Source organism: Heliangelus exortis, chromosome 7 (assembly GCF_036169615.1).
Source record: "Heliangelus exortis chromosome 7, bHelExo1.hap1, whole genome shotgun sequence".
NCBI lineage: Eukaryota > Metazoa > Chordata > Aves > Apodiformes > Trochilidae > Heliangelus > Heliangelus exortis.
The window spans coordinates 34,000,999-34,023,022 of NC_092428.1; the positions used below are offsets into that span (position 1 = coordinate 34,000,999).

General features: G+C 51.5%; 1 protein-coding gene and 1 long non-coding RNA gene across 21 annotated transcripts in view; one reads left to right on the forward strand and one right to left on the reverse strand.

Annotated features, from left to right (window-relative positions):
• Positions 1 to 11,579, reverse strand: part of EBF3 (EBF transcription factor 3) — a 123,471-nt gene extending 111,892 nt beyond the window's left edge. For 2 of the 19 annotated variants that reach the window (XM_071749692.1, XM_071749690.1), the window contains exons 1-5: positions 4,356 to 4,564; positions 3,558 to 3,676; positions 3,168 to 3,324; positions 2,676 to 2,739; positions 1,911 to 1,966 (exon numbers count right to left, since the gene is read on the reverse strand). In XM_071749692.1, coding sequence (XP_071605793.1) covers positions 1,911 to 1,966; positions 2,676 to 2,739; positions 3,168 to 3,324; positions 3,558 to 3,676; positions 4,356 to 4,544 — 585 coding nt within the window. In that variant the 5' untranslated portion in view covers positions 4,545 to 4,564. Of the gene's footprint in view, positions 1 to 1,910; positions 1,967 to 2,675; positions 2,740 to 3,167; positions 3,325 to 3,557; positions 4,297 to 4,355; positions 4,567 to 11,345 lie in introns of those variants that run through there. The other 17 variants (XM_071749695.1, XM_071749688.1, XM_071749693.1 and 14 more) reach the window with 13 other exon arrangements.
• On the forward strand, positions 10,552 to 18,349 carry LOC139798700 (uncharacterized). Of its 2 annotated transcripts, none has more exons than XR_011726921.1 (3): positions 10,552 to 11,220; positions 11,961 to 12,344; positions 17,552 to 18,349. It is a non-coding gene; the product is annotated as an uncharacterized lncRNA (long non-coding RNA). The 2 variants fall into 2 exon arrangements; XR_011726922.1 differs by lacking the exon at positions 17,552 to 18,349 and adding an exon at positions 16,890 to 17,235.
• Positions 18,350 to 22,024: the final 3,675 nt, after the last annotated feature.

Below are 22,024 nucleotides of genomic sequence, written 5' to 3' on the forward strand. Positions count from 1 at the left end.
TGTTTGTTGTTGCAGCGTGCCATATAACTTCTGGTGATTGTTACTTTTTCCTCTGATGAAACCACGTATTTATAAGTGATTTATTTTTTATTTTGTAGCACAAACAGAAATCCATAAACTGTCGGTTCAGCGCCATTGACTCTTTGATCAGTTACTGGGCTATTTATCCTTTTTTTTTTTTTTTTTTTTTTTTTCCCCCCTCTCCCGTCAGGGAGGGGAGATTAAAAGCCTTTATTTCCAGCTCTCTTTCTGCTGCAAAGGTACGGAGCCGAAATGAACAATAAAAGCGTTCTTAAACCGCATCCCCTCCGCTCCTCCATCCATCGGCAGCGAAACTTATAGCTGCCTGTGTCAGCCTCTTAATTAGACTACTACAGCGATTTCCGAAAACATTTAGGTCCTATATACAAAGGAAATAAACCCACATTGTCAACTCGAGAGCGCTTCAGAGTTTAAAAGGGCTCCTCTGTAACCTATTGAAATAATTATTGAAGGGTACAACGCCTTCGTCTTTGTCACTGTAATTGTCCCTCGCCTGTCAGCTCTGCTTTTCTCCGGGAGGAAATCACAGGGTTTTACTACTGGGAGGCGGCGAGATCCGACCCGATTTTAGTCAAGAAAAGTAGAAAGTTTCAGCGGGGTGAGAGGGCGGCCGTGCCCGGGGCCGCTCCGCTGCCGGCCCCATCCCGGCCCGGGGAAAGGTCTCGCCTACCCCTTGCTCGGGGATTGCAAAGTTAGCAAAAATTACTACATGTGAGCAGGCGTGCAGAGCACGGCGGGGGTGTTAAAATCCAGCAGATCTCTGGAATGGTTTTAATTTCCACCGCTGGTATCTGATTACTAGAGCACTGTAAATTATTCTCCACTCTTACCTTCCTCCCCACCCCCCAAAAAAAAAAAAAATTAATAATATTTTAAGAACAAAAGCAAAACGTGAAATTTCTCTCTAGTTAAAAACAAACAAAAAAACCCCCTCCACAACACAACAACAAAAAAACCCCCAACAAACAAAAAAAAAAAAAAAAAAAAAAAAAAAAAAAATCCACGAAGTTGATTAAATCCAAAGCTAGCAAAGAGGTTTCTGTTTTTAATTGCTGTGCGGCAACGCTGATAACACGTAGTTATCATCGGAAAAGTTGACCAAGACAGGTTAAATAATTTAATAAGGAACTGCTTGTAATTATGTTATTTACAAGCTATGACAGAGGTTTGAGGAAGGAACAGAAGCTGATCCCAGGGAAAGGGACGGGTGCGGGTGACCCCTGGAGCACGGAGTTTGAATTATGGAGATGGGGGGCTGAGAGGTGAGGCTGGACCAGAAGAGAACAAGGTGACTTTTCACCTCAGCACATTTAACTTTTAAATCCAAATAAACGTCTCGCGTTACTAGATCATCGCGTTATAAAAGAAAAGGACTAATCCCGGCCCGTTTCGGAGCGCCGAAAGAAGAGGACTGCCCTTTTCTCAGCGAGGAAAAATATCGCCAAAAGAAGTTGGGGGGGGGGGGGGGATGGGGGCGGTGGGTGTGAAATAAAGTGCGTTTAAAAATAAATCGCGGCAACTTGGCTTTTGGTTTGTGTTTTGTTTTTCTTTTTTCTTTTTTTTTTTTTCCCCCCCTCTCTCCTTCTCTAAATTAATTATATCAAACAGCTGTTCACATGACGTTCTACTTGATGCCCCACACACAATTTAATAATGCCAAGGCTTCCCGAACAGCAACAACACACATTTTTTTTCTCTTTTTAAAACACCCTCCAGTAATAGGCATCGGAATTGCTCGCTCAGGTAAATGACAGAGAGCTGCGGTCTGTGGGGGCTGATAACCCCACCACCACCACCACCACCTACCCCCCTCAGCCAGGGCAAAACTTGGCAACTTGCGTTTTTAAGAAAAGCGTAAACTTTCTCACCTGTTTGGTCATTGAGTCTATTAGACGAACATATAGGTCCTGCTCTGTCCTAACTCCTGGGGAGGGAAAGCAGAGACAAATTCCTATTAGGATTTCCATCGCGAACCACCCAAATTACCTAATGAAAGCATGAGGTCAGGCAATTAGCTGCAACGGGCAGGGGCCGGCACTCGTGCCAGCCTGCCAAATAAATTAAAAAAAAAAAAAAAAAAAAAAAAAAAAAAAGGAAGAAGAAAAAAAAAAGAGGGCAGCAATCTCTTAACGATGGCGTTCTCAGCCACTGCTGACCCCGGTGTTGGGGGCCGAGCCCCACACAGCCCCTCCGGGCCCGAGGGCGGACGCGGCACCTGGGGCAGCGGGACCCGCATCCCCTCCCTGTGGGAGCCCCGCTCCGGCTCCCCTCGGCCTGCTCCCTCCGCTCCCCCCAGCCCAGTAATCACCAGTAATTCGGAACACTGGGGGAAAAAACAAAAACAAAAACAAACCCCAACAAGTCCTTGCAAAGTGCCGCTCGGCTGGAGCAGCTATCGATCCCCCTTTTTACTTTCCACTTCAAGACCGGCCGGTTAATCATGTGAAGTACCATTGACTTATTGATCGTTTATGTTTTGTTTTCCTTATATGCCAAGGCAGGAGCCGTGTTTACATGCGTGTAATTTTAATCTCAAAAAGCTTTTATATCCCTTTCCGAAAGGCCTTGAAAAAGAAAGTAAGAGTTTTTTCTGCGGTACACGGGCGTTCAAAAATGAGGTAACGACAACTTACCATTGCTATACAATAACTGAAGTTTATAATGAATCCCATTGTTAGTTTTTTCATTGTTTGGCTCCTGCAAGTAACGATAAATAATTACATTTAGCACGGAAAAAAAAAATCTCCCTCCTCCTGACGCACATTTTTTTTTTTTTTTTTCTCGTCCCTGAAGCGGCTGGGCATTAACAGTTTTGCAGAAATTCAGCCCACTTTGTGGAGCGCTGATGATGTCATTATCTCGGTGCAAATATGTCATGTTTAGCCGTTTATCCCGGCGTTAAAATGAGTCGGGGACGCGGCGGTTAAGTTTCTAACACCGGGATTGATTCAGAGCTGCCGCAATAACGGGGGAACCCGCACGTGGTCCGAGCGCCTCTGGAGTCCCGTTAGGGCAGCCCGGCTCCGAAATGAGCGATTAAATCATGCTTAGACGTTTTCTTAAAAAAATAAATTAAAAAAAAATTTAAAAATATATTAAAAAATTAAGACAACAGGAGGACTTACTTTCTCTTTCTCCACAAAGTCCACAAAAGCTGTTCTCTCAATCTCCACTGGCTGCCCCTGCCTGTCGTACAGAGCTAAGACGAAGTGGAAAAAATTGGATTTTCTGAGATTGGAAGGCGGCTGTTTCTCGAAATGTGCCCGAGCCAGCCCCACGCCGCTGCGGGAGAAAACAAGACAAGGCGTGGGTGAGAGCGGCGGGAAGGGGCGCGCAGGCACCGCGGCCGCGGAGGGATGCGGGGAGCGCGGAGCGGCGCGGAGCGGGGAGGCTGTAACTGATACGGGGCGGGCGGGGGGGGGTGGGGGGGTGGTGTGTGTGTAGGGGGGGGATTTACGGCCGGGATGAGAAATACAGGAGGAGAAAACCGCCGGGAGAGGATTTGGCAGACGTACCTTTGGGCGGCCGTGTTAGCATCCACTACCCCCGCAGTATGCATCCATGAGCGGACGGGATTCATCCCACTGCCCAGCGGTTCTTCTTTCATGGTCGTCCCACCTCTTGGTATATTTTCCTGAATCCCAAACATTAAAACAAATTTGGGCAAAACCAGCTCCTAACCAAAAGGGGTTAAAATTGAGGGAAATGTCAGATACGGGGTGGGTCGGTTGTTGCTTGATTTTCGCTCTCTCTCTCTCTCTCCTTGGCGACTGGAATATAAGAGATGACTTTACTCCCTGTGATCAGTAGGAGAAAAGCCCAGTTCAAGTCTTGCTTCCTTCTTCAATCTGTCCTGTATTGGCACGACATAAACAATTTACTGAGTACTTCTGTGCAGCGAGTTGGATGGCGTTCCAGTTTGGTGGTTTAGAAAAAAAAAAAAAAAAGGAAAAAAAAAAAAAAAAAAAAAAAAAAGAAAGAAAAAGTATAACTGCAGCCGGCGACACGGCGAGGTGGCTTTTTTTTTTTTTTAAAGGGGGGTGAGGGGGTAAAAGAATAAATATTTTTGTTGTTGTTTGCAGACGCGCTCAACGTGGTGTCATCCTAGTAAAAAACCGCCTCGGCACGAGAGGGGAGGAAAAAAAAAAAAAAAAAAAAAAAAAAAAGCTTCAGGACACTGCTGAATCGACCACTTTCTGGCAAGGCTCTCCTGCTCCAAAAGACAAATAAACGGGGGGGGGGGGGAGGGGGGGGGAAAAGAGAGGGGAAAAAAAAAAAAAAAAGGAAAGAAGCGAAAAAAAAATAGTGATTACCGCGGAGGTGTTCCCGGGCACACGGGAGAACGGGGCGCGGGCCCGCGGCGTCTCACGGAATGGACGGAGGCGCGCAGAGCCCGGCCCTCCCTCCCCGAGGAGCGCGCCCTTCCCCGGGAGCCGGGCCCCCGCCACGGCGGGAGAGGTGGCGTCACTGATGACGCAAGCAAGAGGAGGGGTTTGGGCCATATTTGGAGCGTGGGGTTCGGGAGCTCGCTCCCGCGGTCCCGCCCGGTCCTCCGGACCCCCTACACCCCTGAACGGAGGTGTGGGGGGTCCGGGGGTCCGGGAGCGAGGGCGGCAGCGATGTCTCAAATATCTTCTTTAAATTAACCCCGCTAATGAACCCCCCACTCGGCGTGGGCCGCAGGACAGGGTCGGGGCTGTGACCCTGGTGGGGCTGGACAAAGGGTGGCCGGATGCTGGGGGCGAGTACCACCCCCCTCCCACCCTCTATTTATATATATTTCTATCCATAAGTACCCAGACAGATGCATCAATAGATAGGTCTGAAGGCGACATGTGTACCTATATGTGCGCCTTGATCGTGTGTCTGTATATATATATATATATATATATATATCCACCTGGAGTGACGAGTTTTTTCTGCTCAGTGTGGGTTAGGATTCCTTTATCGTCATTATTTTTATTACTATTAATAATTATTATTATCAGGGATTGCCAAGGTCTGCGTGTTAATATTTTAATGAAACCGTGCAAAAATCGAAGTCCGAATTGTGTTATTAGGAGACAACACCCCCCCTCCCCGACCCTTTCTCCAAGGGGTGAGGAAATAAAATAATAATAAAATAAAATAAATAAATAAAACAGAGAGGAGAGAGAGAGAGATGTGTTAGAAAGCAATCTATTTTGCTGGTGTTGGGGGTTAATGACTATTGCCAAAGATAAGTGAATTATCAAAGCTGTTGCTCTACCCGATCTCAAAATCCATTACATTGCTGGCCGTCTAATTAAATACGTAAGTATAATAAAATCATATTTTATGACTATTTGAGGGTAATGAGATTAGTCTTTAGAAGCGATCGCCACATATTAAAGATGCCACTGTCTATAGAATGTTAATAACCTTAAATCAAAGTGTATGGAAACTATTCATGATAAATTAAAAGAAAATTCCTGTATTCACCACCAGCCCGGAGCTTTGGAGGTACAGGAGAGCAGTTTACAAACCCAAACACTTTTTTATCGCGAAGGGACGAGCAAAGCAAAGTTCCCAAACAATGCTCGGGGATGGGGAAATGGCATTTGGTGGCACTGAAACACGGAGGGACCTCGGGCGGGGGCCGGGGGCTGCCGGTCCCCCCGCCCGCCCAACCCGCCCTCCTCCAAACCAGGTAAAAAATAATGCCCAAACAACGCTATAATTGTAACGTGTTTCCTCCAAACGCACCGAACAATGCCGAAAGTTGGTCCTTCGTTCTGCTAACGAAAGCATAATGCTTAAAATCATTTACAGTATCTTTAATTCAGATTACACGCGCCAAGGCGATTTAAATCTGATTACCAAATTAGAAGGTTTTAAAACAAATCCTTTTAAATCTGATACTGTTGACTAAGGAGGGGGGAAAAAAAGGAAAGTTCCATAAGCCCATCACATAAGGTAACGATCCTGCCCCAGAAAGAAAGGGAGTTTTAAACCTTTTTGACAACAAATGCAGCTGCCCCACTATTTTGGACGATATTAAGCGAAAATGAATGCAAATCTGTGTTCAGAAGCCATCTGGCCAGAAATGGGGGAATCAGCTGCTCTTCACAACAGGCTCTGAGGCTGAATCTATTTCAGCTCATTTTCTAGATCATCTGGTCCTGCACCCAAAGCGTGGAAAATACGGTCTTTATCATTCACCAACTTTATCTTTTTTTTTTTTTTTTTTTTTTTTTTTTTAATGCGTGTGTGTGTGTGTGTCACCCCGCTGCTGGCTGCCGGCAGCCCGGCCCGGGATGCTCCCTGCACCTCTCCCGAGCCGGCATCCCGCGGGGTAGCCCCCCCCCCCACACACACCCCATTCCAACCCCCCAATTAGTTCTCAGCAGCCCGGGGGGTGCCCCTCGACCCCGCACCGCTCCCGCGGGGGGCGGGAGGGCCGGGCCCGCCACCGCCGCACCTTGCACCGCAGAACCAGGCGGGCAGGGGTGTGTGGGCGGCTGGTGGGGGGCGGCCCGAACCCTCCCGGCTCTGCAGCCCTCCTCCTCCTCCTCCTCCTCCGGCGCGGCGCGCCAAGTCTCCCTTTTGTGTGAATTTACGGGGTGAGGCTTCACTGATCCCCCCGCAAATTTGCATTTAAATAGCGACATCAAGCGATGCGCGTGCCACACACCAGTGGGCTCCCAGATGTCACCGGCGGAGCCGGTCAGATGGCCGCAGCCCAGCTGTCCCCCTCCCCCGGCTCCCCCTCCTCGCCCTCCGGCCCGGCCCCGCTCCCCGGCCCCGGTAAATCAGGCTGGGGACACCCCCCACCTCCCCCGCCCCCAGTTGCGGGCTGTGCGGGGAGCGGACGGTTTATCAGAATCCTCCTAAACTTCATTATTTTATGTTTTTCCCCATCCTGCACAATCCCCTCGGGACTGTTATCTTAATCATTTCACTTTTTTTTTTTTTTTTTTTAAATCTTACTTTTATTTATTTATTTTAAATATGATTATTTTATCCATTTCACGTTTTAAATCACAGAACTTTGAAGCCCCTCTTTTGACTTCACCGCACCCGCTCCATGCCCCCCGCAGCCGATTTCACCGCAGAAACTTTCTCAGAGGAAAGTTCCGCGGGGCGCGGAGCCCAGGCCCTTCTTTCGCCGTTTGGGGTGGGGGAGGTACGTCTGAGCCCCGCAAAACCTCGCCAAGGGGCATATTTCAATTTTATTGTTTGAAGGCGCCTTCATTACTTGCGTGCCCGGTTACAGTGGGTGTAATTTATGCCCGATTTAAGCGAAACAAATCTCTGCTAACTCTGGTTTCCTGCGTTGCAGGGCAGTGATAAATTTCTATTTTCGGGTATTTTCTGGCAGAGGATGCCCAGGTACCGCGGCCCCGCTGGCGAGGATGGGGCTGCCCGCCGGGGCCAACTTTAATTCACGGAGATGCTAATTAGCGCAGGGGCCCAGCTCCCGGGCGGGCCGGTCAGGCCCTTGCGCGGTGCAGCGCGCAGCTTGCGCTCAGGGCGGGACGGCGGTCGCGTTGAGGCCGAGCCGGGGCCCAGGAGCGGAGCCGGGAGCAGGGGAGGTGCCGAGGGGGTCTGGGGACACATTGACCCCCTCCTCCAGCGACCAAGGCCCCCATTGCCCCGCAAAGGGCAAAGTTTGCGGGGAGGCCGCCCCGCGCAGAGGGTTTGCGTCCCTGGGGCTGCTCTACTCCGGCTCGCCGGCCTCCCCCGCCCTTTGGGATTTATTTATTTACCCGGTTTGGGCCGATTTCAACACTTGAATTCGAATTCCTGAGCACCCTGGGGCCGGGGCAGAGCCGGCTGTAAACAGCTCGGGGAGAGCGGTGCGAAACCGACCCCGCACTGCCCTAAGGAGCGGAGCGCAGCCGGGCGCGGGGATGCGTCGGGTTGCGCGGGGATACGCGGGGATTGGGGGGGAGCGGCAGCTGGCGGATGGGGTGGGGGGACGCTGACTCACTGCGCGCTCAACGCAGGGCAGGCAGCCGGCTCCGCGGGCGCGGTACAAGGTGCGGGAGGGGGGCCACTGTCCCCATCCCTACCCCGGCTCTTCGGGCAGCGCCGTCGGTGCCGGGCTGCCCTGGGGTCTCTGGGCGAGATGCGCGGGCATCTCCCGCACCTTTACGCGCCCTGTGGCCAGGCTGCGCGGCGAGATGGAGCAGCCACCTTGGAGAAAAGAAACTCCTGGTGGGCGCAGGGGTGTTGGACACAAACTGGCGCTTGGCCCTGCGCTCCTCCAGGAGGGATTTCGCGGCCCAGCGCCCCGATATTGTTATATATTGTTACACCATGAATTAGCTAAAAAAAAAAAAAAAAAAAAAAAAGATAATAAAAAGATTTAAACTTTCCTTGTGCCTGAATGCCAGCCATGAGTCCGACGAGAGCCGTTCCTGGGAAGGGAAAACTCCCCGCGGCTCAGCCCGGCTCCCGGCTGTCCGACAGCGCGGCCCTTCCCGGCGGGGCGGCCCGGGGGGATGATACGGGGCCGCTCCCCCCCCCACCTCCCTCCGCCGTTTCGCCGCTCCCCGGGGCCTTTGAGGAGGGGGAGAAGGGGACCGTGGCTCCCTGCCAGCCCGGAGCCGCGCAGGCGGCGGGCGGAGGAGAATCCGCCCCCGCGGTGGGGCGCGGTAGGGGCGCGGGTGCGCAACCGGGGCCGCGGGGAGTTGGCGGCCGGACAGGTCCTGTCGTGTGGCGAGAACAATATAAACTGACTCCAACTGAACAAACAAGGATAGATCAGATAATTTCAGATATTATAATTGGCTTTAATTAAACACACTTCGTTCTAATTAACTCTGAAATTTTAGCATGCTTTGGGACGTTGGTGTCTGATTTGATATTGTCAGTCCAGATGTCCTAATAAAATTCAATCCTCCACTCAAGACTTCAATATTCACTAAGAACAAAATGCAAATTAAATGTAAAACCTAAAGTATCGCCAAAGGTATAATCAAGAAAGGTGTCTCAAAACTTCTCACTTTTTATTACGCAGTAGTTAGAAAATGCAGATTACATCCTAACAAGACCTCTACTGAATAATATAAACCTTAACTCTTTCCTGGTCAGAGCTCGCTCTCCCCGACGCTCTGCCCTAAAGGGATCCGCGACCATCCTGTGCCCGAGCACAGCCAAATAATCGCGATACGGGGCGACAACGGGCGCGGAGCGGGGACCTCGCCGCTGCCTCACTGGCGGAGCAAAACTTTCCTCTTTAACAAGTACTTTTCTCCCCGAGGCGAACAGCGGTGGGTGCCCCAGCCCGGTACCGGGATGCTCACCGGGAGACAGCCCGGGAAAACCGGGAAGCAGCCGGAAAACGGGCTGGAGGAGCGCAGAGACCGGGCAGAGGGCAGCGCAGGGCTCTGTGCCTGGGCGGGACACGGGTGCCCTGGGGAGGGGGGACACACGACACAGACACCGGGGAAAAGTCCCTATGCCCTTGCCCCAGAGCCAGGCGCTGCCTCGCCGTTCACTCCGCAAGTCACAGAAGGGTTTGGGGTTTTTTTTGATAATTAAAGCCTTAAGAGTAGGTCCGGGGTGCGCGGAGCTGCCGCAGAGCCCCGGGGTGCTTCACCGGGGGGTTGGAGGGTAAAACCCCTCGGCAAACCCACAACCTTCCTCCCTTGGTGGAGCGGGGTGAGCAGCACGGGAAAAAAACATTAAAAAAAATAAAAAGAGAAGCTATTCCCACATTAAACATTTGTATGTTTTCCATACTAATGGAGTCACTTAAAGCTGTTGCTAATTTAACTTTTTAAAAAGGCCACAGCGCGGTGATTTGCATTTTCTTTAGGATATTGAAATGAAGAGGAAGCCGCTGGGCGGTGAGGCTGCCCAGAGCATAGCTGGGGGCCATGCAGAAATAAAAACAGAGGAAGAAAAGAAGAAAGAAAGAAACTGCCTTCTCTTCTAGACTATTAATAAGCAATTTGTCCCGCTGAAATTTACATTGCAAAGACGAACGTGTCGGGGCGCCCGGCTGCCGCCCAGCCCGGCCAGGCCCCCGCGGGCTTTGCGGGGCGGGTGCGGGCCGGACCGATGCTCCTCCGGGCTCCCGCACAGCTCCACTTTTCCCCGGCACCTTCCCGCGCTCCGGGATTGCGGGAGGCGCGGAAATTCCCGCGGCCGGGCGGGGTTTGAATTTCCTAAAGAACTTCCCAGTTCTGGGAAAAAAAGAACCCAAAAACCAAAAAACAAACCAACCCGAAAAGAAAACAAACAAACAACAAAAAAAACCCCAAAACGCGCCCCTGGTTTGAGTCAACAACAAGTGCTGAGCTCGACATTTCCCTCGCCAGATTCCCCCTCTCGCTGCAGAGCAGCGGCCGCGGCTCTAGCGTGGGGACGTTGTGCCATCTACAGGACACTGCGCGGGTGGCCGCGCACCGCGCCCGCCAGCACTCACCGCGGCCCCGCAGCCCCCCGCCACGCACGCCGCCTCCGAAGCATTGATTACTTGTTATTGGAACTTTTAAACACCGTACGGAAACTTTGGGGAAGGAGACACACGCACACACAAACACAACACAAAGGCGACGGAGCTTGCTTTGCCATTTTGGCTTTTTCGGCGTAAGATTCAAAGATACGGAATAGCGAAAAAAAAAAAAAAAAAAAAAAAAAGATAATGCGGTTTGATTTGTTAGTCTAACTTCGCGATTTGAGATTTGATGTCCCCAAAGACCAGGCGAGCTTTTTCCCTTTATTTATTTTTATTAAAACATCAATCTACTCTGGAGCTGGGTGAACTCAGTTTCACCTAGAGAACATAAAATTCTCCATACCAAGGAAATAAGCACCTTTCATAAATCAACAGTATTCCTGACAGATCGATCAATTTTTGGTTGTTAATCCGAAAGGAGGAGTTTTAATTGCTTCCTGCCTTTTAGCCCGGGCACCTCGGCGCGGCGGCCCCGTCAGCGCCCTGCTCATCGCTTTTCTGCCCGGGAGGGGGTAAAAAAACCCCAAACAACCCCGGAGACTCGGCCGCGCAGCCGAGGCCCCACCACGGCCACGTTCCGCACTCGTCCGCACCACCCACCCCCGCCGCGCTACTTGCGCGCAAGCGGCCGCCGGCGCAGACGGGAACAGCGCTCGCCGCCGGTGGCCGTGTACCGGCTGGGCAGGACACGTGTGGGCGCGCAGAGGCGCGCAGCGATGCGCGCTACGCCCGCGCACGGCCCGTCCCAGGTAAGCGGGCGGGCGGCCCCGACCCCCTCCCCTCCCTTCCCCCCCTCTCCAAACCCCCCGCCCCCGCGCAGAGGCGCGCAAGCAGGGACGCGGCCGGAGCGGGACACGCGTCCGCGGGCGCTTACCTTTGCGCGGGTAATTAGGGCCGGGAGAGGTTTGTCCGAGGGAAAGCCCCAACCCTGCGCGGAGGGCAGCGTTTATTGAGGAGGGGGCCGGCGGAGGAGTGCGCGTGTGCTCTGCGCGCTTTAATACACTACTTACCCACCGCAGCCTCCTCGCCGAGGCTCGGTGGGGCAACGGCGGTGCGCGGAGCGCAGCAGTGCGCAAGCGTCCGTCCCCCCCCCACACCCCCTCCCCGCGCTGCGCGGGCGGGGGGCGGGCGGGAGGCGCGGGGCGCCCGCGGGGGCGGAATCGGCGCCGCGGCCCCGGGGGGGGGTCCGGGACCTCTCCCCCTTCCCCCCCCCCTTCCACCTACCCCGGGGACTGCCCCGCGGAGCGGTACCCCCTGTCCCCCCGAGCCCGTCCCGGGGTCTCGCAGCCCTGGCGGTGCCGCCCGCCTTAAGGTTGTGGCGCTGCCCCGGGGGGTGCGGGTGGGTTTGGGGGGAGCAATTCCCGGAGCCAAAGGGCTGGAGAAAGGCAAGAGTTCGTGTTGGGGGGGCTGGGGGGAGAGGCGAGGGCTGCAGCCCCCCGGTGGCACCGCGCGGGGGAAGTTGTGGCTCCGAACTTTGGCTCACCCGCAGAAGAGGAATTGCTGGAGAGACGCCGGTCACATCTTTGCTAAACTGTTGAACTGTTTTAATTGACCCGCTCTGCCTCGGATGGATGCTCCCAGCTCGCACTCCCGGCTCGCAGCGGACGCGACGCGGTCGCAGGTACCAGGGCTGAAGAACTTCCCGGCGACACGAAACCTTTGGTTTGGGAACGCTCACACTGCGTGCCACCGGCTGGAACAGTCTTATTTTGTTTATTTCTGCTCTTCTCCTCCCTCTCCCAGTTTAGCAGAGGAACTCTTGCAGCATTGGTTAATCTTCGAGGAGGGGATCACTGCTGTGGTGTTCAGCAAGCTCTCTGCTACCTCGGATACTTTCTACTGATCCAGTGATGTGCAGTTGCAAGAGGTGAAGGTATTTAGAAAAAAAAAAAAAAAAAAAGAAAGAAAAGTAGCAGTTTTCAAGTCAGGCAGATTCCTGTGGTGAAGCAGGAGAATGGAGAAGCATTTATTAAAAAAAAAATGTCATCAATGTTATAGAATCAAGTAACATTCACCTTCAGGTTTGTTCTGACAGCACCCACCCTTCTGGTTTGGCTGTAACTCATACAGAGAAAATGCTCTGAGCAGGGGGGAGAGGAGTGAGGTCCCAGGCACCTGGCAGCAGACCCTGAGGGGCACTTTGGAGGATGTTAGGATGTTAGCCCTGGGACTGGGCTGGCATGGGGATGGGGTGGCTGTGGCCAATGCTACTCTGGTGTCCCTCAGCTTTCAGCTTGTCCTGGACAGAGGGACCTCCCGGGGTTGTTCCTGCTGTGTTTGCCCACGGGCAAGCCTGGCTGCTGCTGACACCTGTGTAAGGGCTTGGGAAAGAGCTGTCCAAATGTGCTGGGGGAGTGGGAAGTTGGGTTGAGACCTGGAAAAGACAACACAAGCCTGCTGCTGCTCTCCCGTGTCCTGATGTGCCCCTGCCACGGGGACAGTCAGTGGAGCTGCTTTGACTTAGTGCTTGGCGGAAGGTTGTCCATACCTGGCCTGGAGCTTGGGGGATGGATCTAGGATCTGGTGACCCAGTAGAAAACACCTGATGGTGGCCTTAGGGAGGCCCACAGAGGGAAGTGGAGGGTCTGGGCCTTAATTATGTTACAGGATGGGTTGGTAAAGTTCTGGGCACTCGTTCAAGGGGAGTTTAAGCATCTGTAAAACTGAATAATACACACAAGCTTTAAAAACTGGTCCTGACCAGGAAGATAAAAAAGGTCTCTGTGGGCCTTGTGAGGTCAGCAGGGATGAAATGGGGAAGCAGACACACAGGGTGAGCTGGTGTTCCCAGGCCTGAGCCCTGCTGATCCTCACCACCAACCCCAAGCCACCCTGCTGGAAAACGGTTCCTGGAGGATTTGCCTTCGTTCTGCAAGGAGCTGCTTGGCGCAGGGAGGCTGAGCCAGGCTCGTTAAGGCAGATAGATGTTCACAAAATATTTCTGAACCAGATTCCTCGACAGCCTCACAACACCCCCCAGGCAGGAGCTCTGTCCGTGCCACCCGTGGGGGCTGCCCTGTGCTCTGCCCCCCAACCTCCCCCTTCCCACCCCCTGCACCAAGCACCGCCCTTGGTTACGGCCCACAGCAGGGCTGCCTGCTGCTGCTGGCTTGGAAATTAATTGTGCCACTCTCCTTCTGTCGCCAGGATCCTTACCCCTCCGCTTTTTTAAAAATTTAAAAAGATCATATATTTTTCACAGGCTCGTTGTGCTCCTCAGAAGAGAAAAGCTGGGTTGTGCCTCAGCCTTTTACATCAGCAGCGTGCATGCAAACTGCTGAACAGTGTCAGGTATTTAAAACCACCAAACCCTGTTCTTTCTCAAGGCTTTGGACCACCTGGCTGGTCTGCAGCCCCGTGGAGTCAGGGGGCTGCTGGCAGGCTAGCAGTGGTCCCTTTTATTTTGACACTGTCTGTATTCCTGGCATCCTTCACTCCCAGATTAAATTACGGAGCCCTGGGACCGCTGTCTAACGGCAGCTACTTAAGTTATTAGAGTAGAACTGAGACAACATCTTGGTGCTCCTTATCTCTTTATTCCTAGCTCACTTTTTTAGTGCACCGCGCTCTCTATCAGCAGTTTTGATTCCTCCTCCTCCTCCTTTTAATCTTACCTCCAGCCTTCGGTGTGTTGCAGTGGCTCCTTTTAGTGCTCAGGCAGTGAAACTCCTGGCTCCAGCTCTGCGGGGATGCTACAGAAGCCAGCAGTGAGGTTTCCCCACGGGATAAACGTGTTACCTTGGCAGTTTCACTTTTCCATCAGCCTGGGGCATCTTGTCTGCTCCCAAATCAGGGTGTTCCTGGCAGCAGCCTGCCTTCCTTTGCAGCCTTTTTTTTTTTTGTTGTTGTTGTGTTTTTTGGTTTTTTTTAATTTTTTTTTGCAAGTGGACGTGCTGCAGCCGTGTCTTGAGCAGAGGATGAAGCACTTGTGGCTCACTAAACCCCTCTTGTTCGTGGGAGGCTGAACCCAAGCACCCAAGTTCCCCTCTGCTACGTCAGTAATAGGGTTTCCAGTGAAGCCACTGCCCTTACCAGTGCATGGTCCTGATCCCCACGCACCTACACCTCAGAGTAACTCCTGCTCCACTTTTACTCTGTGCTCAGTAATGCCACCAGAGCAAGGATGCAGATGCCAGGAGCATCTCTGGGTGCCTTTAGGGAAAAGCATTTTGGGTATAAGCCTCCCTTAATGAGGCTGTTCCTTTAAAGGGGGATAACTTTCAGCTTGTGGGTTATTTTTAATCACCTTGTGTAAAGACTCTCTCTGTTTTTAGTAGTCACAAAATCATTTTCCTCATGTGCTGAAATCTCTCCCGGTTATTTTTATAATTTTTAAATTTTTTTTTTTTTTTTATGCAGAAAGGGAAGTAAGTGAAGTCCAGTGATGGAAAAGGTCATAATCCCCAAACCATGAAAAAAACCAAAAAAGTAATGTCATCTCTTCCAGTGCTGGAGGTTAAACACTTGAGTGGGAAGTGTCAGGGATGTAAGAGGACGTTGACTGAAGCAGTGGCCCCTTCCTTTAGGAACTGTCTTTGTGCACTGCCTGCAGTCCCCTGGCTCAGACACCTCCTGGATCGGGGTCAGGGGGTGGGAGGTGACCTGTCTGGTGCCCACCAGTTCAGCAGCAACCCTCACCAGGGACCACCCCAGCCCAAACCACAGCAACTCCCCCAGCCCCAGCCGGACGGGGCTGTCAGGAGGGGGGGAAATGCAAAACGCAGCCCCTTCTCCTCTCCCCCTCTTCCCTGGCTCAGGGATTCACCCAGAAAGCAGCAGGCACAGGGAATGTTTTCCTGCAGGCCCCTGGGCTGGTGAGGAATGCTGCAACCTGGTGATGGAGGCAGGGGGAAGGAGGGAGGGAGACGTGGGCCTCACGAGGAGATAAACAACAGCGAGGAGAATATTGAGTTTAAATATTTCTAGCAGAGGACTCCACCAGCAGACTCGGCTGGAAATTGTCTGAGACATCACCATGCAAAACTGCTTCCCTTTTAAAAGGAAAATGATCTAATCAAGATGTATGTGCCTGGCAATACACTCGCAGGGAGAGTAAGTTGGAGTTATCTGCTTCAATTATGTGCACTTACTGTGTTCTTGTCCTAGCAAAGGACTCGAATAATAAATATAAAACTGTTTTTTTTCCAAACCTGTAGCTCAGTTGAGTAACTCGGTGCATGTGAAGCACGAGAGGGAGAAGTTACAAGGTAAAAATGTTGTGAATATTTCTGATAATCCCGTGTACAAAATGCTGGCAGGTGGTGGCAGCTCAGTACCCAGGAGGATGCTGGGCTGTGCCCATCAGGGGAACTGTTTGTGGTCTCTTGCCTCTTGTGGAGCCAGAGAAGTTTTTGGGACCCCTGAGCCAGCAAGGTTAGACCTTACCTGTGCCCATCAAAAACTAACATAGAAATGATGGGACTGGCAAAAAAAAATTTTTTCTTCCCCCATCCCAAGAAGAAAAAGTGAGGCTCAAACCCTGGAAGATGAGGGAGCTTGCTCTGCAGTCACAGAACCAAAGCAAGAAGCACAGTGCTGTTAACAGAATGAGGGAAGGGTTTGGGTCAGAAGGGACCCTACAGATCATCAGGATCCAACCCCCCTGCGTGGGCAGGGACACCTCCCACCAGCACATCAGCCTGGCTATTTGTTTCCCTCCAGGTTCTGTATTTTTATGGCATAAATTATGGACATGGCTGCTATTCCTGCTTGAGCAGCTTTGTGAGAAATGAACTTTGGCTGAACACAAACAGCGAATAAAGCAGGAAATGAGTTTAAAAATGATGCAGGTCTTCATTTCTTTTAAGGTTAAATGACTGGTCCCAGGTGCTGATACCTCGTAGACCTGCCTAGATATGTTTTGAACCCACTAAATAATAGATTTCAGTGTGTTTTTATTTGTCTGCTTTGTTTTGGGTGGAATTCCAGCCACAACCTGCTTCTCCATGTTGCATTTCCAGAAGCTGTGCTCTGCTGATTGAATTTGCTTCTCAATCAGATGCTCAGTTTTTATAAGGCACAAATGTTTAACTGCTCTTTTGTTAACAGAAATTATAGAAGATTAAGAGCTTATTTGTTGCTTTCATTTTGCTGTAATAGCTGTGAAATTTGGACATGAAATAAGATACAAGTTTTTTTAAATAACCTTTTATGCCCTGCTCTCATACATCAGCACAGAGTTGAAGGTGGCCATCACGACATGACCAGAGAAAGCAAGAATTTTGGGGGTAATTAAATTAATTCATTAGTGCACTTTGAATATTAGCAGTGTCAGAAGGTCTTTGCTACCTGCAATTCTCCATTCCAATCCCCTCTTAAAAAGTAACACTACAAATATTCTTCTCTAGTTTGTTTTGTTGTTTGTTTGGTTTTTTTCTAAATGATAGGTTTACCTCCTAATTTTGCTCTTGTTTCACAGTTTTTATAGGACTCTTGGACAGTTTATAGATGCCAGCTGACACCTGTAAAGTTCACCTGAAGCTGTTCAGCAATTTAAAACATGTCAATGCAATTTATCCAGAACTCTTAATGCACAAAAAAAAGGGAAAAATTGATCAGTGTGGGTGAGGGGAACTCGTCTGTTCTCTCTTCATAACATGGGTGTAAAACTGTCAGGTTTTACAGTCCCCCTCACAATGCTCCAATTAAACACAGTTTTTGAGGGGAAATGGTGCATTTCCCTCCCATCTCCCACCCCCAGCTGGGCTGGGACAGGGCACAAGGCATCAGCATCCTCAGCATCCTCAGCATCCTCAGCATCCTCAGCATCCTCAACATCCTCAGCCTCCCTTCCTGGGAAAAGGTACCAACAGCTCAGACATGACAAGGTGCTGGTTTTTAATTCAAATTGATGAATTTAAATTAGCAAAAGAATTATAGGAGTGGGAGGGGTGGGAAGGAATCTTATTTTATTATTTTAAGAGCTCTCACCTTGTGGTTGGTCCAGACTGGTTCAGATGCTGCAGGCAGAAGGGTTTTGATGCCTTCCCCTCAGACCCTGTCCCCCAGCTCACATTTCTCAGGTTAACTGTTCCTTTTACCATCTTAAAACTTTTTTTTTTTTTTTTTTTTTTTCCCAAGCTCAGATATCCAAAAGAAATGGAAAACAACAAAAATGTGATTTGGCAGATGTCATTTATCTGTCCTGTGTTGTTCCTCCTCTCTGAAGCCCCTGTTTTCCACTTCCCCTCAGTAGCCAGGAGACCCAGGAAGGCCTTGCAGTGATGTATTTATTGCAGCTGGAAGCTGATCAGCACCTGGAATCATCTGTAACTCTCAGGAAAGCACTGGACCCGGTGCTAATCCCACTGTTCACAATTATGGCAAGTTTGATCACTGGAAAAGGAAAAAAAAAAAAGCCTCCTTCTTGCGGGGTATTTATCATCTTTCAGACAGTAGCAGACAGTGATCTTTTACTCCCTCATGCAACATTCCAGCAAGCATTATATATTTCAGAGACATTTCCGTGTATGTATATGCTAGGAATTGTATGCAATATTCCAGAATGGTTCCACCAGTGGTGCACAGGGAAACATTACAGTATTAACCACCTCTCACCTCGCCCATTACCGTGTTTCTTTGCCTAACAGACTGCAGTATAAGAAGCATCTGATTTCCTGTTTAAGTGCCATATAATCACTTGTTACACATAACAGCACACTTCCCTTCCTTCTGCTCAGATCCTGGGAACTCCCATTTCCAGGGGCCTCAACGCTGCTCCAGTGAATCCCTGTGCCCATCAGACCTGATCCCGGGGATAAATCAGTCCCAGGGGGGCTTTGCTGAGGTTGTCCCCAAATATGGACCCCAATGTGTATTATTGATTTAAAAACCATAATAATAATAATAATAATAATAATAATAATAATAATAATAATAATAATAGATAATTTGCAAAACCTCTTGAAAATCTTTTCCTGGTGATTAATCACTCCTGCTGATGCAATTTTCTCCTTGTTTCCTATACAAATGTAACCAAACTGGCACTGTTGGGCCCCGGACCTGGCACTCCTGACCTCCTGGGGCAGTGGGATTTGCTGCTCAAGGAGCTGGTGGTGGTGTTGGGGTCCCAGCACCAAGCAGAGGAGCTGCCAAACACCTGAGGACCCCAGGAGAGAGCTGAGCATGGCTGGAGCTGGAGCACAACCCAGCTGAGGGATGGACCAATCCTGTGCCTCTTCAGTGCTCCAAGCAGAATGTTGGGACCCAGGGCTTCCAGGCTCCTGTGTCCCCTGTCCCAGAAGCCACCAGCCATGGCTTGGAGGGGCTGCAGGGCAGAACTCTGATTTTGGTTTTATTTTTGGATGTGGGTGTGTGTGATTTGTCAGGGTGGCTTTAAGCAGGGCTCAGCCCCTGACACCTGCAGCAAACACACCCTTGGGCCACCTCCTTCCCAGCAGGCTGGGACCTGCACCAGAGATGTCCTGGTGACCCTTTATATGAGAGCCCAGGAATGTGTTTGCATAGGGGGGGTGGGCAGTACAAGGGGGGAGTGCCAGGGGGTCCAGCCAAAGCCCAGCTGCTCAGCTCTGGAGGGGAGGTTGGGTATGAAATGACCTTGGAGTTGGTTCCCTGCTCTTCCTGAGGCTGGGGCTGGGCAAGGTGCTGCCAATCGCTGCATCAGCAAGAGGAGGGTTTGCTCAGGTGGGTGCCATCATCCCAACAGGATTTATTGGGTGGTTCCCCCAGCCCCCAGGCAATTGCTCCAGCTTCAGGTTGTTCTTGGGGGTGGTTTCTCTGTGTGCCCCAGAAGATGTGTGTGGTGCTCCAGTCCTGGGAGCACCAGGAGTTTGCTGGTTCTGCTGGGATGGAGGGGAAGCTGCTGCGTGTTCCTGATGGTGAGTAAACTGAGGAAGCATTGGAACTTGGACCTTGCATGTTTTGAATTATAATCTCTAAGCTTTGGGTTACTGCCTGTGTTCCAGAACTCTGATTTTGGTTTTATTTTTGGGTGTGGGTGTGTGTCATTTGTCAGGGTGGCTTTAAGGCACCAGCCTGGTGGTGAAATGTCCCTCCCTGAAGGCAGTGGGAGCTGAACCAGTCCCTTCCATGGGCATCCTGAGCCTTTGGGTGCTCAGAGGCTGAGTGACCCCCCTTTTGGGAGAGGAGGGGGCACTGCACTTGCAGGGTCAGGATGAAATACCCTGATACAAAAATCAGGGGTGTGACATAAAAGTTGTGCTCTGAATTTCCTTTAAAGTCAAAACAATATTTTAGTAAAGCTGTGAAAAGTGGATAAATCTAAAAGAAATGTAAAAGCTTGCTGTGTGAAACTGCCTATGGAAGGAAGTCTGTCTTGGAAAGTTTGAGAGGCACCCTGGAGGGCAGTGTCCCCCTGTGTCCCCATGCTAGTGCTGAGGTAGGGCAGGTCCCTCCCTGCCCACTCCCTTGAGGACACCCAGGACCATCCCCTGGGGCTCAGCACTGGCTTTGCCCACGGAGAGGCAGCATCTCTGGTGATTCCTCGTGCAAGCTGATGTATTTAGACCCCTGATACGTTTCAAAATGGCATTTTGCAGTGTGAGGGTTGTGCTGGGATCCATAGTGCACATCCCAGATGCAGGATTTATCTGCTTGGAAAAGCCCAGAAGGCAGGAGCAGGGCAGGCATCTTCTGGGGGCTGGAAGTGGGTGCTGGGACCTGCCTGGGCTCCTCCTGTGTCTGTAACCAACAAAATGCAACGATTCTAAGCTGGCTTGGCTTGGCTGGTGGCTCAGGTGAGCTGGGGATTGCTGTGGAGAAATTACCTGTGGGTTATTAGAGGCTAAACTTGATCTGGTTTTGAAAACAAGTTTTGAGTCGAATGGATCCTCCTGGTCTGGGCTGCTCGTCATCCTGTGCTCATAGCTCCCTAAGACATCTCTGCAGATGTCCTGATGGATCCTGTTAGGGCAGTCGAAGCATAGAAAAATTTGTCTTTAAAACCCCGTTCCCACTCCTCTGGCTGAAGTGGAAGCCGCTTGCCCGGTCTCCTCCGGCTTTGCAGCCCTGCCATCTGCTGGCGGTTTCCTGGGAAGGAAGGTTTCCTGGGAAGCTGCTTGCTGGGGCCTCGGCTCCCAAACTCTCCCCAAGTGTCTTTCCAAACCTCTTCGTAGGAGCTGCGGGGTCCCTGGGTCTCCCGAGGATGGCGGCTGCCGGCGGTGCCTGTGCCGGGCAGGGATGCTCACAGGGACCCTGCTCTCCTCAGTGCCACCCAGCTGGGACGTGGGGCGCCCAGCACCCCGGGTGCCAGGGCTGCTCTGGCCTGGCTCTCCCGGAGGAACAGGGAGCAGTTATCCTCTGGGATTATTTTCCAAGCCGGGTGGGCAGCAGGCTCAGGCAGTGCTCCCTCAGCTCTCCAGGCACAGTGGGCACAGCTGCCCTGGCTGTGAGGTTGTGTTCCCAGGTATCCAGCAGGAGCTCCTCAGCAGTGGTGTGCCTGGAATTGCCCCTTTCCTGGCTTTCATCCCTCTTTTCCCAGTGACTGGGGTGTCAGCTGTCCCCATGCTCTTTCCCGGGTGCTGTGCCAGGGCTTGGGAGCTCAGTGGATGCTTTGCAAGAGCAAAGATCCCACCAGGCTGGGGTGTGATTTATAGAGAAGGAGTTTGAAGGCAGAGGGAACTGCTGTGCCCTGTGGTGAGTGGCTGTGTGCCATGCCCAGGTGAGCCATCCCCTCCTGCAGCCCCATCCTGAATGTACCCTCTGCTTCTGCCTCCTCCTGCTCAGTCCCAAGTGAGACATCACGGTGCCTCAAGGAAGGGCCATCCCAGCACACTGCAGTCCTTGCTGAAGGAGGAAGCAATAACTCTTTATTTAAATAGAGATTATAGCTTGCAGCTGTAAATTACCCTGTGTCTTTATTTGCTCAGGTACCTAAAGGCTCTGAAGGCTTGGTGACAACTGGAGCCTTCTGCTGGGGACAGCAGGACTGTGCTCAGCACCACGGGCTGTTTGGCAGTGCTGCAGGCTCTTTACACACTCAAATTAAGATTTACAGGTAGGAAGTGGAGCTGGGTCCCCATACACTGCCAGGGGAGGGGCTGATCCTGCAGCTGCCCCTTGGCTGTGGAGCATCTCAGCAAACTCTGCTCCCTTTTCACTCTCCTCCTTCTGAAGACTGGGTATTCCTGTGTGCTTTTGCTGCAGTCACACATTACCAAGTGACAGCTGCTAGAAGTGACCACACTTTCTCCCAGGTGTAGGTAGGAAACTTCTGGGCACTGAGGTCTCTGTGGTTCCTCTGTTTTTTCTCCTAAACATTTGTTTGAGGGGGAAATTTCTGGGAGGACAAAGAGCATACATGAAAAAGAGCGACACTTTGGTACCTTTTCCTTGGTCTCTGTAGTCTTGGCAGAGCTGGGTTCCTCATGGGAAAGGCTTCCCTGGGAGCCCATGGCTCCTGGATGCCCCCCATTACCCAGCTCTTACTGGAACAACTGAGTCAAACCTGGTCCCACCAAAATCAATGCCATTGACTCCACAGCTCCTGATGGATTAGCCCTGCTGAATAACAGCTCTCGACTTTTACACTGATAGATGGGATGGAAAAAGCTTTTAGTGGCCACCACAGCCTGA